Below are 16,213 nucleotides of genomic sequence, written 5' to 3' on the forward strand. Positions count from 1 at the left end.
CAGTATTTAAAAATCTTCAGAGTAATTATCTACTGTGTCCTCAGAGTTAAGACAGGGGGAAAGGGCAGTGGTAACCAAGAGCAGTAATTTGCTTCTCAATTTGAGCTATTATGTGCTAAACAAAACAAACACAAGGCTCCCACAGGCCCCTGGGTGGCTCAGTCAGTCGAGCTCTGACTTTGGCTCAGTCATGATCTCCTGGTTTGTGGGTTCGAGCCCTGAGGTTCATGGGTTCACGTCCTGCATTGGGCTCCGTGCTGACAGCTCAGAGCCTGGAGCCTACTTCAGATTCTGCGTCTTCCTCTCCCTCTGCCCCTCCTCCACTCTCTATGTCTCTCAAAAACTGAATAAACATTAAAAAGAAACTTAAAAAAAGGCTCCCAAACACCTCTAAAATGACTGATGAGAATAAAAGGCAGAGAAATTCACTTTCAATACTTTCAATAAAGTGAATGTTTAAAAACATGATAAATTTAAGTGTTTTCATCCTCCCAAATAAAAACTCATTACATCTAAAAAATATATGCATGTGAGGCAGCTGTTATGCTCTCTTGATTGTAAATCTGATCTGAATGCCAGTGTTCATATTCTAGTTAATCCCTGACCCACACAAAAATCTGATCAGGTGAGGAGATACTAGAAATGCTGGCCCAGGATCCCTTCTCCTACACGGGACGTACAGGATGCCTCAATTGAGAAAAGTCTTCATGGCTTGACCTACCTTTCTCTCTGGATAGCTGAAGTAAGACTTTTCTCTTCTCCTCCAGCTCAGCATCCAGCTGATCCTGCAACTGAATGACTTTCTGCTGTAGCTGTTCCTCTAGGAGCTCATTGTTCCACTGAGGCTGATTACTGCTGTCCAGCATGCTGAAAATGGGAAGCAAGTAAGAAGCAAGGGGAGAGGTGTCAGATAAATTACTCTGGTAATTTATGTATGTGATGTGATGTCTTTAATACAGTTTCAGCATCTCCTGGGCCTAGCACATCATTCATTCCCCTACATGGCTTTTTTTTCTGTCCCTGCTTTCTCTGCAACTGTCGTTTACCAACTGCCTTGGAACTTTTGGGCCCTACTGAGGAGTTCTTTAGTGTCACTTCTGCTTAGGTCTCAGATATGCCACTCAGCAAAGAACCCAACCCAGTCGCATCCATTTCTCAAGGAACTTCTCCAGCATGATGGCTTTCTTTAGGCACAGTACTGTGTACCAACACATTCTCAGGCCTGCTGAACTAAAAATGAGGAACAGGGGCCCAAGGCTGGCTCAGTTGTAAGAGCATGGGACTCTTGGTTGCAGGGTTGCGAGTCCATGTCCCATGTTGAGTGCAGAGATTACTTAAATAAATAAATAAACTTCTAAAAAATGAGGACCAGAGATCCCTCTTTTCCTTAATCCATTCCTCTAACTTCACCAGCACCTGGTCTAGAAAATTCTTGCCTTTGAACTAGATTATAAATTACTATACTGAAGGGCAGGAATTAAACTTCTCAATGACTGTACCCTGCACACTTCTGTATCTAGCTGTCAGGGCTGACCCATTCTGAGTGTAAAACACACATGGTCAGTCTTTGATTGAAGTGATATTGATAATCAAGCTATTACTTTTTAAAGTTTATCTATTTAGAGAGAGTTGCATGCATGTGTCTGGGAGTGGGAGAGAGAGAGAGAAGGAAAGAGAATCTTAAGCAGATTCTGCACTGTCAGCCTCGAGCTCAATGTGGGGCTTCAATCCACAAACTGTGAGATCATGACCTGAGCTGAAACCAAGAGTCAGAAGCATAACCGACAGGGCCACCCAGGAGCCCCCAAGCTATTATATTTGCATGTCTTTTTTTCTATTTATCATTTGAATAAATGTGGTCTAAAAACAACTTGCTTTGGCTAGTATTAAGAGTTCTTGGCGCTTCCTGTCCATAATTTACATGATGATCCAAGAAGATAACGTTCTGAATGAAAGGAAGAGGCCAGTAGTAATGTTTGCATTTGTTTCACTTTGTTTCACTGAGTTGAAGAGCATCAGATGTTCCCAGGATGGTCCCATACTACCTCCCCCCAACCTACCCTCTGCTGCCTTAAACTGTCAGAAGGCACATCTAACTTTTTTTTTTTAACTTCCAGGTATTTTAAATTTTAAAATTAATAAATGAATATTTGCTTGTTGTGGAAAATCAAGATGATACAGAAGTATATAGATTAAAAGTGAAGGTGTCTCTTTGCCCGACTCTAATCCTTTCATCTCATAGAGGATTGCAGATTCACACACAAACACACAATAAATTAAGTCAGAGTTAACATACTCTTTTGCAACTTGACTTTTCTTTTAACAATATATCTTAGGCATATAGGTCTACTTCATTTTTAACACCTTCATAGTATTTTACTGTGCGGATGCAACATGATTTACTTAATCCCTATGGAAGGAAATTCGAATGTTACCACTTTTTTTTTTTTTACTATTACCAACAATGCAGTAATTAACATTATTATTACATATTATCTTTGCAAATACATGTATATGCAAATTTAACAGTTTGATAGACAGTATCAAATTCCCTTCCAAAAAGACTGTGCTGATTTATATTCTCACCAACAGTACTGAGTGTGAGCTTCCCCATATCCTTATCAATACTGGGTAATGTTTTTAGAATGTGAGGACCCTTTTAACACTGTCTTTTATAACAAACAGTGCTCTGGGATCCAAACTTGGTACTCACTTTTCTAAGAGTTTGTCATAATTGTCATTCAGCAATTTTCGTTCTTTTTCCAAATCTTCAACTCTCTCCTGGAACTAAGAATGACAAACAAGTGCCTGAGATAAAAATCCAACATTTATTTCCTTGCACGGGTCTTTCCCCTTCTGTGGCAGAGTGGGACTTGGGTAGGAGGCTTTCTATGTTCATCTCCCATGTCCATGAGGAGCCATTCAATTAGAAAGACTCAAACCAATTTAAGGTGTGATAGAAACTTTTATTGGAAATGAGGATTCTCTGAAGCAAATTTTCATGGTTTCTGGGTTTCTATCATTAAGGAAACAGAAGAACACTATAATACAGCAAAAACTTCAAAGGACAAAGTATATATCCCAGTTTTCCCCCTAATGGTGTAATCTTGAGAAATTATTTAACCACTTGGAGCTTCATTTTACTCATTTGAAAAAAATAAACAGCCATATTGTTGCTAAGATGCACTTTTTAATATCTCTGAAATTGAAATGTAACCTACAATTGATGCTCTCTTTCAATTATTACTATTATTTACCTCCTTCAGTGTTATCTGCAGGATGGACATGTCTTCCAGTTGGCTCTTCAGGCTCACAGCCTTCTTGCTCTCCTCCTTCAGTTCTGCCCTGAGCTCATTCACTTGCTTGAGGAGGGCATCATGGGCTGCACTCAGGATTCCCTGATTCTGGGGCAAAAGCAAAGTTGCTCTGGGAATGGTCATATCACTCAGCAGAGATGGTCTCAAGATGCCAGCAACCTCAGCATTCCCCAGTGGGTGTCAAGAAGAACGGTTTTGATTCATAGCATGGTGCCTTTGCACTGTAAATAGACCTTGCTTTTCATGCTAGTATTTCTTAGAAAATATCATTTCCCTGTTAGTGAGGATTTTTCTACTCTAGGAATCTGCGATTCATAATTGGAGCATTAATTTTCCCAAGGTTCAAATTATAACCCTGGTTCTAAGTGAAGTGCCACCTTTCACAGCTGCCTTGACTTTCTAAACCATTTGAATGCTTCTTATGGTGAACTCCTGTTACCTATGCACCTCGCAAAGTGACATGTTAACTCTAGAAGTTAAGTGTGCCTTTTTCTGGTGGGCATCTCTGGTGAGGAACAGCTGTGGCTGTTCATGCTGGGAACTCTGTCTTAGTAACTGTTTAATACTAGAGCCTCTGTATCTTTTTTTAAAGTTCATTTTTATTTATTTTGAACCAGGCACCCCTGTCTTACTCTTAATCATGAACATTCACCGAGCTTTATCTGTTCTCTACTTCGTCTGTACTCCACTCACAGGAGTGAATGGGGCCGAACATTTAAGAACTCAGAGGAGAGGGGCACCTGGGTGGCTCAGTCGGCTAAGCCTCTGACTTCGGCTCAGGTCAGATCTCACATTCGTGGGTTCGAGCCCCGCATTGGGCTCTGTGCTGACAGCTTAGAGCCTGGAGCCTGCTTCTGGTTCTGTGTCTCCTCTCTCTGACCCTCCCCCTCTCATGCTCTGTCTCTCTCTGTATCAAAAATAAATAAAACATTAAAAAAATTAAAAAAAAAAAAAGAACTCAGAGGAGATATGCAACAAATTTGCTATATTTCATCACCTTATACATGTTAGAGGAATACTCTTAGGAATTTCTGAACGAATGCTATATAATCCTCTCTAGCAATAGGCTGAAAAATACTATTCTAAATATTTTAGATCTCATCATATTTCAGTTTTATGAAAATGACACAATAAATATCTTCTGACAATAGTAATAGTACATTTGTCTTAATATAAATTATATGTCACGGGGGTCTGGGTGCCTTAGTTAGTTAAGCATCTGACTCTTGATTTCAGCTCAGGTCATGATCTCATAGTTTGTGAGTTCGATCCCCACATGGGGCTCTGTGCTGGTGGTTCGGAATCTGGGTGAGATTCTCTCTCTGCCCCTCCCCTCCCCAAAATAAATAAACATTAAAAACAGAAATATATGTCATAATAACTTCAATTTACTTGGTTGAATTCTGGTGTTATATTACTTGAAGATTAATACAAATTTCTTTGGGTTTTATTACTCTTACGACTAAGAAAGAGAGATTCAAAGAATCTATTTAGTACCTTCTGGAGCAGAGCTTCATATGCCTGAAAAAAAGAAATACATATTATTCTACTGATATATTAGCTTGATGTTTACTTTGATATTTATCTCTATAAAACAAATGTTTAAATTGTAAGTTTAAGAGATACTAAAAATTTTTAATGTTTTATTTTTTTGAAAGACAGGGAGACAGAGTGTGAGTGGGGAAGAGACAAGAGAGAGAGGGAGATACAATCTGAAGACAGGCTCCAGGCTCTGAGCTGTCAGCACAGAGCCTGACATGGGGCTTGAACCCATGAACCGTGAGATCTGACCTGAGCTGGAGTCAGACACTCAACTGACTGGGCTACCCAAGTGCCCCTAAGAGGTATTTAAAGATTCTCACAATTCAAGTCCATTTTTGTACTTCTTTACTAATTGCTGCTACTTTTCCCTTGCTCTAGCTTGCCAGGAAGTCTGTGAATATAACAGATGATACAATTTCTTTAAAAACAATGAAGGGTCATTTATTCACATTTTTACTGCATTTGGTAGATTACCCAAGAAAAATATTATGTTCAAAGTAGGTGCTTTTACTCAGCATGCTTCAAAAAGCTTTCTTGCCAGTTTCAGAAACAGAAAAACACAATAAGCAAACTGAATAACAATAAGCAAGCTATTATTGGTTGAGCAGTTACTATGTGTTTCATGATCTATTACATTATGATCATTACAATGTTTCACATATATTATATCTCATTTGATCCTTACAGCATTATCTGAGAGGTAGACATTATTACCTAAACCTTAAAAATAGAAACCCAAAGCTCAGAGAGCTAAGTCACTTGCTCAGAGTCATACTGCTATCAAGAAGCAGAGGGAGAACTTTACCTCGGCTTGTCCAACTCCAGAGTCTATGCTACTGACCACCGTATTTTACTGCTAAAGGATTAAAAAATGCAATTTTTTTTTTACTACATTTGTAAGAAAGGATGAGTAGAAAGGTAACTGCTAGTGAAAAACAAATTGTAAAATTTACATTTTAAAAAAGTATGGGTGACTGCTCACCATTTTAGGCCATCTCTACCCCTCCTACTAACATGGGTAAGAATTTAGAATTGAATTGCTTCCTTTTTTCCTTTAATGTGTTGGAGGAATATGTGTAGTAAAAAAAAAATGTAATTCAACAAATACTACTATTTACTCATACAATTATAAATTACCTTCTTTCCCATATTTCCACATTCCATAGGTGCTACCAAATTAATCAAATCAAAAGACTGTAAGCTGGGGCGCCTGGGTGGCTCAGTAGGTTGAGCCTCCAACTTCAGTTCAAGTCAGATTTCACATTTGTGGGTTCAAGCCCCGCATCAGGCTCTGTGCTGACAGCTAGCTCAGAGTCTGGAGTCTGATTCTGGTTCTGTGTCTCCTTCTCTCTCTGCCCCTCCCCTTTCTCATGCTCTGTCTCTCTCTGTATCAAAAATAAATAAAACATTAAAAAAAAAAAGACTATCAGCATATGCATAGTTCCTTCAAAACACAGGTTTGGGGGCTGACCTTGGAAAGATGCCTTTTGTCCCCATCAGAACAGAAGTACCCAGGGCAGTGCTAACTGTAGGCGATCTAGATGAATGACACCACCATCATCTTCTTGCCCATGGTAGACACCCAGGAGTCATCTTTCATTTCCCCCTTTTCCTCAACCACTCCCTTTTGGAGATGACATCCATTCTTCTACTTCCTGGAAGTTACCAATACAGTTCTTTCTCCATGGGCCTTTCTCACTGCGTTGGTGGGAGCCCTCATCCTGTTTCCTTTGTACCACTGTACCACATTGATTCCTGATCCCTTTACTTGTATCAGCCAACCTATATCATTCACTCCACTGCCAGATGATCCTTCCTTGTAGTTTTATAATTTTTGATAAGTTGAAAATTTCAGAAAAATATAAAGACTAGAATATCAGTCATCTATAATTCTACTACCCATAAGTAAGCATTATCACTTCATAACAGCTTTTAAAGATACTATTTATTAAAATGTATTTCAAAAAAAGTTCAAACATTCAAAAAAAAGCAAAGTGATCTCTTTGGGGGAAAATTGATCATGTTATCAACTTACTTAAAGTCTTTTTGCAGCTCTCCACTGGCAATGGGATAAAGTCTAAAACTCTGATAAGGTTTCCATGATTTGGCCCCTGAGGTTTCTCACCTCCATGCCTTGGGCTTCAACCTCTCCTCCTCTGGAAAGCCCTCCCCTCTCTTGCACACTCATTAGCACCTGATAATCCTAAAGTATCACAATATTTGGCTCAAGACTATACTCTGTCATGAATCCTTTTTGGATCCCACACATCATTCTCCAGTAGATCTGACTACTCTCTCTCGTGTCCCCGCCAATACCCTGTGTGTGGACAGCTGGACTTGTTTACATCTTGATCTCTCACTCTGTTAAGTTCTTTGAAGGCATGAGCTGCCTTACATTGTAATCTTTGTGTCAAAGTGCTTTGCACACTTCCTGGCACTCAAGAAATACTCAATAAAAGAATGGTGATGATCTATCACTTAGACCCTTGATGCCCTGTTTCCACCATTCATTCAGATAGGAGTTTCTATTGTGTGGTAATGAGAAAAGAGTACGAGCTGTGGTGTCAGATAAACCTGGAATCAAAATCTGTTCTGCTCCTTACAATTTTTATGACTTGAGCAAGTTACTTAACTTCTTTGAGGCTCAGTTCCCTCATCCATTAAGTGTGTTTACATTGAGGGTTCTTCTTAAGCTTAAACTCTGGGACAGAGGCTAGCACATAGACAATGCTTAGGAAAGACTAGTCTCCTTCCCTTCCCCTGTGACTGCTCGTGGCTTTCCGTCTTAATTACATTCTGACTGTGGCCACTGGCTGGGAACTTAACTCTGAGCACAAGTTAACCCCACTTAATTCCACCTTGGAAGGCAGAGCTTGAGCCTTCTTCCTAATAGAGAGATAATGGGAAGTACTTGACAGAAAACAGACTGAATTGAAAGGTATGGATTTGAATATCCCCCATAAGTTGTGGAAGGAATAATTTAATTTCTCTCAGTTGTGGTCTTCCATGTGTATCATGGAGAAAATAGTAGTAACTAGTTCTTTCCAGCCTCCACCCCTAACCTGGTAACAGACAGTTTGAGCTGGAACTGGATTGGACCCTAATTGGGCCCAGGGCTTCTAAATCTGCCAAGGATCCCAGGGTTCTATGATTTGAGGGTACCACAGACCAGCCCATGCTGCCCTGCCCTAGAAGCTCACCTCTTGAACTTCTGTTAATTGTGCTTTTGTTGCTACCAGCGAAGTATTCTTTTCATGTAGAAGCTTCTTAAGCCGAATCAGCTCTATATTCTCCTTAATGGAAGCTCTGTAGAAAGAAGACAGTGCTCAAATATTATCTCTGTGAATGGACAGTTAAACACCTTTCTCCCCAACACTGCACCAAGAACATTTTCCTCTTTCCTCTTGGCTTTTTATCTTGCCCACAACATACCAGAAGTAGGAAGCAAATGTATACCCCAATAAATAAACTTCTTTCTCTCATTTCCTCTCACACCAGCTGAGATTTGATAGAGAGACCACCAACTTTAAAACTCTGTGTTCTGAGCAAACATAATAGCTATTTTAAAAATTATGGTGTTTACAGCTTCCCATAAACCTTGAAAAGTCCAACTGAATTTAAGTCTTGTTTCCTTTGAGAAACCAGAAAGGTGTGGATATGGAAGAGAACAAAAGGGAAGATTATTATTTCTGAACCTAGGAGATCGTAGTTTCTTTAATATATGAAAGGTATTGAGGATTTGGGTGCATTAGACTCTGCCTCAGTGATTCCCAGTCCCAGCTGCTTATTAGAATCATCCGGAGAAATCTTTACAATTTTTACTGCATGAACTCCACCCCTACATAAATGAAAGGGAATCTCTGGGATGAGGCCCAGACTTCTGTGGGGTTTTATCTGCTTTTTAATTTTCAGGATCTGTTTATATGAAATATATTATAACACAAGATTTTTATTTTATATAACATATTTACCTAATTTATTTTTATAGGATATATTCTATATTGCATTATCTCATGTATTATTTTTTTGTTTTCTTAGTCAATATTGTCTGTTTTGGATTAGAACATTTTTTTTCCTCCAAATTTTTATTTAAATTCCAGTTAGATAACATGTAGTGTAATATTGGTTTCTGGTATAGAATTCAGTGGCACATGACTTACACACCCCGTGCTCATCATAACAAGTACCCTCCTTAATACCCATCATCTAATTAACCCATCCCACCCACCTCCCCTTCAGACTTCTATGGTCTTATTTATTTGCTTTTAAAAAATAATTTTTTTTTAGGGGCGCCTGGGTGGCTTAGTCAGTTGAGCCTCCGACTTCAGCTCAGGTCAGATCTCATGTTTGTGGGTTCGAGTCCCACGTCAGGCTCTGTGCTGACAGCTATCTCAGGGCCTGGAGCCTGCTTTCAGTTCTATGTCTCCTTCTCTCTCTGCCCTCCCCCTCTCATGCCCAACCGACTGAACTACCCAGGTGCCCCATTTATTTGCTTTTTAAATGTTTATTTTTAAGAGAGAGAGAGAGAGAGAGAGAGAGAGAGAGAGCGCGCACGAGCGAGCAAGCTCTGTGTGGGGCGGGAGAGGGGAGAGGGAGACAAAGGATCCCAAGCACGCTCTGCGCTGACAGCAGAGAGCCTGATCTAGGGCTCAAACTCACAAGCCATGAGATCACGACCTTAGCCAAAGACAGAAGCTTAACCAACTTAGCAAACCCAGGTGCCCCCAGGCTTCTGTGGTTTTAAAACATATCCAAGTTGAAAACTGTGTTTGAACATGGATGTTTACAGCAATTTCATTCCTAATTGCCAAAATTTGGAAGCAACCAAGATGTCCTTCAGTAGGTGAATGGATAAACTGTGGTACAGCCAGACAATGGAACATTATTCATTGCTAAAGGAAATGAGCTATCAAGCCATGAAAAGATGTGGAGGAAACTTAAATGCATACTGCTAAGTGAAAGAAGCCAATCTGAAAAGACTACATAGTGTATGATTCCAACCATATGACATTCTGGCCAAAGGCATAACCAGATAGACAGTAGAAAGATCAGTGGTGGAGGGGGCGGGGAGAGTAAGCAGGCAGAAGGGAGGGATGAACATGCAGAGTACAGAGGATGTTTAGGACAGTGAATCTATTCTGTATAATACTGTACATTATACATGTCATTATACATTTGTCCAAACCCACAGAATGTGCAACACCCAGAATGAACCCTAAGGTAAACTATGGACTCTGGGTGATAATGATATATCAGTGCAGGTTCATCTGTTGTCACAAAAATACCACTCTGGTATTGAAGACTGATAATGTGGGAGGCTGGGGAAGTGGGGAGGTGGGGATGAGAGGTATATGGGAAATCTCTGTACTTTCTGCTCAGTTTTGCTATGAATCTAAAATTTCTCTAAAAAATAAAGTCCACTTTTTAAAAAAAAGTTCTTCAGGGATGGCTGGGTTGTTCAGTCAATTAAGCAACCGACTCTTGATTGCAGCTCAGGTCATGATCTCATGGTTCGTGAGTTCGAGCCCCACAGCAGGCTCTACACTGACAGTGCCTAGACTGCTTGGGATTCTTTCTCCTCTCTTTCTGTCCCTCCCCCATTCATTCATATTCTCTCTCTCTCTCTCTTTCTCTTTCTCAAAAATAAATAAAATAAAATAATAAAAAAGTTCTCCAAAGACTGGTGCACAGTGAGGGCTGAGAACCCCTATCTGGTGACGAGAATGAAATAGTTTTCCTTCTGTGAAGTGAAGTAGCAAATCTTCTAATATACACAAACATTCTCTTTAGGTTAATCCTTTTCTTAACCCACATAGGAATCCAGGTCTATTTCTCAAATTGAATTTAATCCCAGGCATTCTCCTTTCCCCTGAAGATACCAATAAGAATCTTACTTTTCCAGTTCACATGGCTTGAGACACAGAATGCCACTCGCTTACCGAAGCTCTGTTGCCTTCTGAGCACACTCCAAAGAGCTTCTCTGTTCAAAGTCTTCATCTTTGGACCACATTTTCTCAGGAGACGTGGGCGGTTCTTCCACCAGCATCATATTGCTGGTCCCGATATGAGCACTATTAGGCATGCACAGACCAATGAGTTTAGTCATAATTATGACTTTTCCAATTTGACAATAAACTATTAAAAAAATAATTATGACTTTGCCGAAAGAAATTATACTGTTAGAATTAGGAACATTAAACACAAAAAGAAGACATAGAAATTGCTGTTCTAGGCATTTAGAACTGGGTTCGCACGTGTATGAAAAGAAGTTAGAGGAGTTAGTTTTGGTATGTGTAATGGTTAATCTTACAAAATATAGCTTTCAAGTGTCAAATAGAAGTAGAAATTAATTATGACCTAAGAGAGAAAAATATAAAGGCGAAGAGAGGGAATACCTTCAATTAAGGAAAGGGCCTTTATTTGCCTTTCTTTCAAAGACAGAGAGATGCTGATTTCCCATATTTTAAGCAATGAAGTTGGAATTTGACCTAGGATTGACTTTCATCTTCTCCGATTATGCTGAAAAGATCTGAAAATGCCAACATTCACTTGTTCCCTAAATGATGTATTTCCAATTAAAGCAGAAAGAGTAACGTAAGGGTAACATAAGAGTAACTTACGGTTCACTGGATTCACTGGATATTTCACCTCTGGACTTTTCATTTGTCATGTGTTCCTTGAATGTAGGAGGAGCTGTGTAGCTTAGCCTGTTACTGGGCTCTGGAAGTTTAGACAGAAGATGCAAACCCTGCAACAGATTTCTCCAGAACACCAAGGGCTAAAACTAGGTAGATTTGAGACCTGGAGGAAATTTTTATAATAACCACTGATCTCAGGGGACAGGTTCTCAGTCTTTACTCTTTTTTTCCTTTATCTCAACTCTTTTTTTTTTTAAGTTTATTTTTTCATTTTTGAGAGAGAAAAAAAGAGAACTGGGGAGGGGCACAGAGAAAGGGAGACAGAAGGAACCCTAAGCAGGTTCCACGCTTGTCAGCACAGAGCCCAACTAGCAGGCCCAACTCACTGAACGGTGAGATCATGACCAGAGCCGATGCAGCTCTCAGACTTTACTCTTGCATAGATATGTAAATACAGACTTAATAAGTGAGCTGGGCTACAGACTGTCAAGTAAGTGACTATAAGTGGGAAGAAAAAAGCTGCAAAGAAAGGAACTCTGTGTCTAAAACTCTAATGAATGTTTACCTTTGATGGTGGATATGTAAGTGGTACTCAAAAATGATGAAGTCAAACTGAACGGAAACTTGGACTTAACTAACGACACCAAATTCCTATGGACTTAAATCAGGGATGAGTAGGCTAGGTAAAGGAAATTTACACAAAACATTTTATTTAATTCAGTGTTGGGTTTCCTAGCAGCCACAAACTCTTCACCATTTGGAATAGAGGAAGAAAAGAAATTGCAACTTCTTACTGAGAGCCTGATTTCTAGGCTTAGACTTCAGAATTGGGCTTTAGACATCCCTGAACTCATGGAATTATATGCAAATCTTTTTGGTTTTTGTTTTCTTTTTTAAGTAGGCCCAGAGTAGAGCCCAATGCAGGCCTTGAACTACCACCCTGAGATCCAGACCTGAGCTGAGATCAAGAGTCAGAGGCATAAGGGAGTGAGTCAGCCAGGTGCCCCTGCAAAGTTTTCACTATGTGTATGTGTATTTTTAGACTCCCTGCAGAACTTGACCAGCAGAATTCCTGTTTCCCTGTCTGCTTCTCTTCTCCATGGTACTTCATGGTGAACTGAGAATTGTGAACCTGACATCTCACCAGGAGAAAAAAAAGATTTTAGGAAGGTAGAAAGGACTGGGAACAAATGGGCAAAATGGGGTGGTGGGTGGAACAAAGCAGTGAGGGGGAAAACGAGGCTGCCAAATCAATCCTTCCCAGTGTTTCAGCCTTGTTGGAAACTTGGTCTTCAACCTTACCCCTCTTGGGTTTCTCAGGTACCCGGGCAGCGGCCGTGCGGAGTTGTCTTTGTCCCGCGTGGACTCGAGGCTGGCCGCAGCGGGGAGCAGGGGGACCACCGCGCTGGAACTGCAGCGGCAGCCCATGCAGCAGGGGGCGCTGGTGCTTACTGGGGGGCTGCCGCCACCCCTCCTTCCGCCGCCACGGGGCAGGCTGCTCGGCCTCCTCCACCTCTGCCCTTAGGTCCCGGCCCGAAGCCATCAGTCGGCGCAATGCTGTCCTCATCCTAAGGGCAAAAGTGGAGCCGGTAGGAGTGCCTTTCCTTCTGTGAGTTATGTTATTATTTCTACAGTTGATTTGGTGGCCAATCATCATGAACTGGTCCCTGATATAAATTTATCTACTGTGGTCCATTACTTACACTTTCAGAAATTAATTTTCTATCCCCAATACACTGTAACTTTCTGGGGGCAGGGAGATTGTGGTATCCATCTTTGTCCATTCTATTGCAATGATCATGCAGTGATCTTAGTAAAAAAGTGTGGGGGATTCATCAATATATTTATTTTTATGTTTATTTTAAAATTATATACATTTACTTCTGTCCTAATAAATTGTAGTTATGCTACAACATCAACAAAATAAAGGGTTGATAATTAAGTAAAAGCATACATTTTAATATTTATTTCTTCCATCCCACTTGTCTGTACACCCCTGTATATGATTACTCTTCTATAGCCCCTAGTATATACTGAACCTTACCTTTAGTGGTCAATCACAGTTTGTCATTTTTTTTTTTTAAGTAATCTCTATACCCAACGTGGGGCTTGAATGCACAACCCCGAGATCAATAGTCTCATGCTCCATAGACTGTGCCAGTCAGGAGCCCCCCACTATCTGTCATCTTGACCTAAATCATGCTTTCAACCCTCTTCATCAGATTCTGTGGTCCCCTGCCTGCCAGTTCTGACATACTACGTGGCTTTGGGCATGTCATTGACCTTTTGTGCTCAGTTTCCTCATTTATGAATAAAGATAAAAATAGCACCTGCCTTGTTAGATTGTTATGAGAATTAAATAAATAAATATATGTAAAGTGTTGAGAACAGTACTGTGCAGGGGTGCCTGGGTGGCTCAGTCAGGTAAGCATCTGACTCTTGGTTTCTGCTTAGGTCATGATCTCTCCAGAGTTCATGAGGTTGAGCCCCAGGTCGGCATCTGTGCTGACAACTCAGAGCCTGGAGCCAGTTTCAGATTCTATGTCTCCCTCTCTCTCTCTGCCCCTACCCCACTCAAGCTCTGTCTCTGTCTCAAAAATAAAATATTTAAAAAAAATTTTTTTAAGTGCAGTGCTATGCATTGTGAGCACTGTAGGAGTTAGCTATTATTATTATTATTATTATTATTATTATTATTATATATCATATCCAGATAAATCAAGTAATTAAATAGCTGGGTAAACTGCCCCAAGCCAGGGGTGATGGAATCTAATTTTTAGCCACTTAATACCTATAATCATAAGTACTTTTTGGTTATCAACTAAGAAGTAAGATTTTTTGGCCTATGCAACCTTCTGCTTTCACCAGATTCTCAAGTTCTCTGCAATATAAAACAATCTAATTCTGGAGAGTGCTGGCACACAATGGATGCCCACATCCGAGAGGTTCCACATGAAGCTCTGAACCACTCCTGGGGATTACCCCTGAGAAATCAAAAAGCTGCTCTTGACATTGAGGAATGGGTCTAACCTAACTAATTCCCATTGTTGTTTGAAGCCGCTCACAGCTAGGTCATCTTACTATCCTGTTGGACATAATCCCACAGAACACCAACATCAGACAAGGCCCCTCAGACCATGATAAAGCAATACTGAACAAGACTACTGTATAATTTCATCTAAATAAAAACACAAGGTCGCTGTGCCACACACAAAATACCAAGCATTCTCCTTTCCTGGTTAATAAGCGACTGCTACTCTAACCAATTACAGTTTTAGCTCCACTCTAGTCTACCTTCCCTGTAGATAATGATTAACTGAGATATCCAAAGGCGGGGTCCCTCCTTTCTAATGGTATCACATCTGGAGCAAACTCCTATTATATTAGACCTTCCCACAAATCACCCAACTGAAGCTCAAATCCTATAATAGATTCTTTTCTAACACATTCTTACTGAGATGACTATATCATCTACAGCGTGCATTTCTCTAGCTGCAATGAGTAATAAATCCAACTTGCTCAACTATAGGTATGTTTCTGCTAGTCTTTGGCTGGAAGGCATTGACACCAATATCTTCAAAATATGTACTAGTGAGAAACTCTGAACTTTCAGATCTTTCATTCTTCCCATCTATTAATCTAGCCACACTCCCTCTCAGACTCCTCTCCAGGTCTCATCCCAATAGTTGCACTTTTGAAAGCCAATAACATAAGGTTACTATACATGGGATATTTTGGAGTTAAGGGCTTTTCAGCACAGTTACTCACTAGTTGTGACTTTAGGCAAGTTACTTAACCTCTTTATGTTTCCTTCTCCTCTTAATAGTACCTCCTCCCTCATAGTATTAAATGAGTTAATCACAATTATAATAAATTTGTTAATATACTTATAATATATGTATGCCTGATACAGGAAACGATCAACATGATTCTTCATTTTGTTTTACAAACAAAATCCTCCTTCTCTTACTTGCCCCTGTTTCCCTTTGTTCCCCAGCTTTTAAAACACTTAAGGAGGGGGCGCGTAGGTGGCTCAGTCGGTTGGGCGTCCAGCTTCTGCTCAGGTCATGAGCTCATGATTGTGGGTTCAAGCCCTCCGTCGGGCTCTGTGCTGACAGCTAGTTCAGATCCTGGAGCCTGCTTCAGATTCTGTACCTCCTTCTTTCTCTGAACCTCCCCTGCTTGCACTGTCTCTCTCTGTCTCTCAAAAAAAAAAAAAAAAAAAAAAAAGACTTAAGGAGAATACAAGGTACCTTTTGATCTCATCCTGTTGCTTCCAAGAAAGCTCCTTCACTAACATGTGCTCTTCACGAAGACGAAACAAGCTGTCCTCCAGTTCTTCCCGGCTCATTCTGCTCAATGGTGGTTGAGTTTTTATATTCTTACCTAAAGTCCCAGAAAAGGGTAAATAGAGATTATTTTTACATGTAATTTTTTTAACCCATCAGGGCTCTCATCACATTTTTCCTAGAAGGCTTCAATCTATGAGTCAAGTTGAGTGTTTGAAAGGAAATTCAGGAAATAGGTGAAATGTGTGCTAGTGGACCTCTTTATCATTCCATATTATTCCCGGATATGGAATGTCATTCCATATTGTTTCAGCACAAGGTATGATTCAAAGTCCTGTCTAGAAGGTACATTCTCTTTATAAAGACATCAAATAGGGCTGTTAGTCTACTTAATTTCTCTTTTTAATTTACTCTTTTATTTTTTCTA

General features: G+C 40.1%; 1 protein-coding gene across 1 annotated transcript in view; it reads right to left on the bottom strand.

The window, feature by feature from the left end:
- Positions 1 to 15,878, bottom strand: part of RPGRIP1 (RPGR interacting protein 1) — a 63,849-nt gene extending 47,971 nt beyond the window's left edge. Inside the window, exons 1-7 of the mRNA XM_029951535.1 lie at positions 15,751 to 15,878; positions 10,799 to 10,912; positions 8,060 to 8,165; positions 4,815 to 4,838; positions 3,258 to 3,404; positions 2,714 to 2,787; positions 722 to 867 (exon numbers count right to left, since the gene is read on the bottom strand). Coding sequence (XP_029807395.1) covers positions 722 to 867; positions 2,714 to 2,787; positions 3,258 to 3,404; positions 4,815 to 4,838; positions 8,060 to 8,165; positions 10,799 to 10,912; positions 15,751 to 15,848 — 709 coding nt within the window. The 5' untranslated portion in view covers positions 15,849 to 15,878. The remainder of the gene's footprint in view (positions 1 to 721; positions 868 to 2,713; positions 2,788 to 3,257; positions 3,405 to 4,814; positions 4,839 to 8,059; positions 8,166 to 10,798; positions 10,913 to 15,750) is intronic.
- Positions 15,879 to 16,213: the final 335 nt, after the last annotated feature.

The sequence above is a fragment of the Suricata suricatta genome, chromosome 9 (assembly GCF_006229205.1).
Source record: "Suricata suricatta isolate VVHF042 chromosome 9, meerkat_22Aug2017_6uvM2_HiC, whole genome shotgun sequence".
NCBI lineage: Eukaryota > Metazoa > Chordata > Mammalia > Carnivora > Herpestidae > Suricata > Suricata suricatta.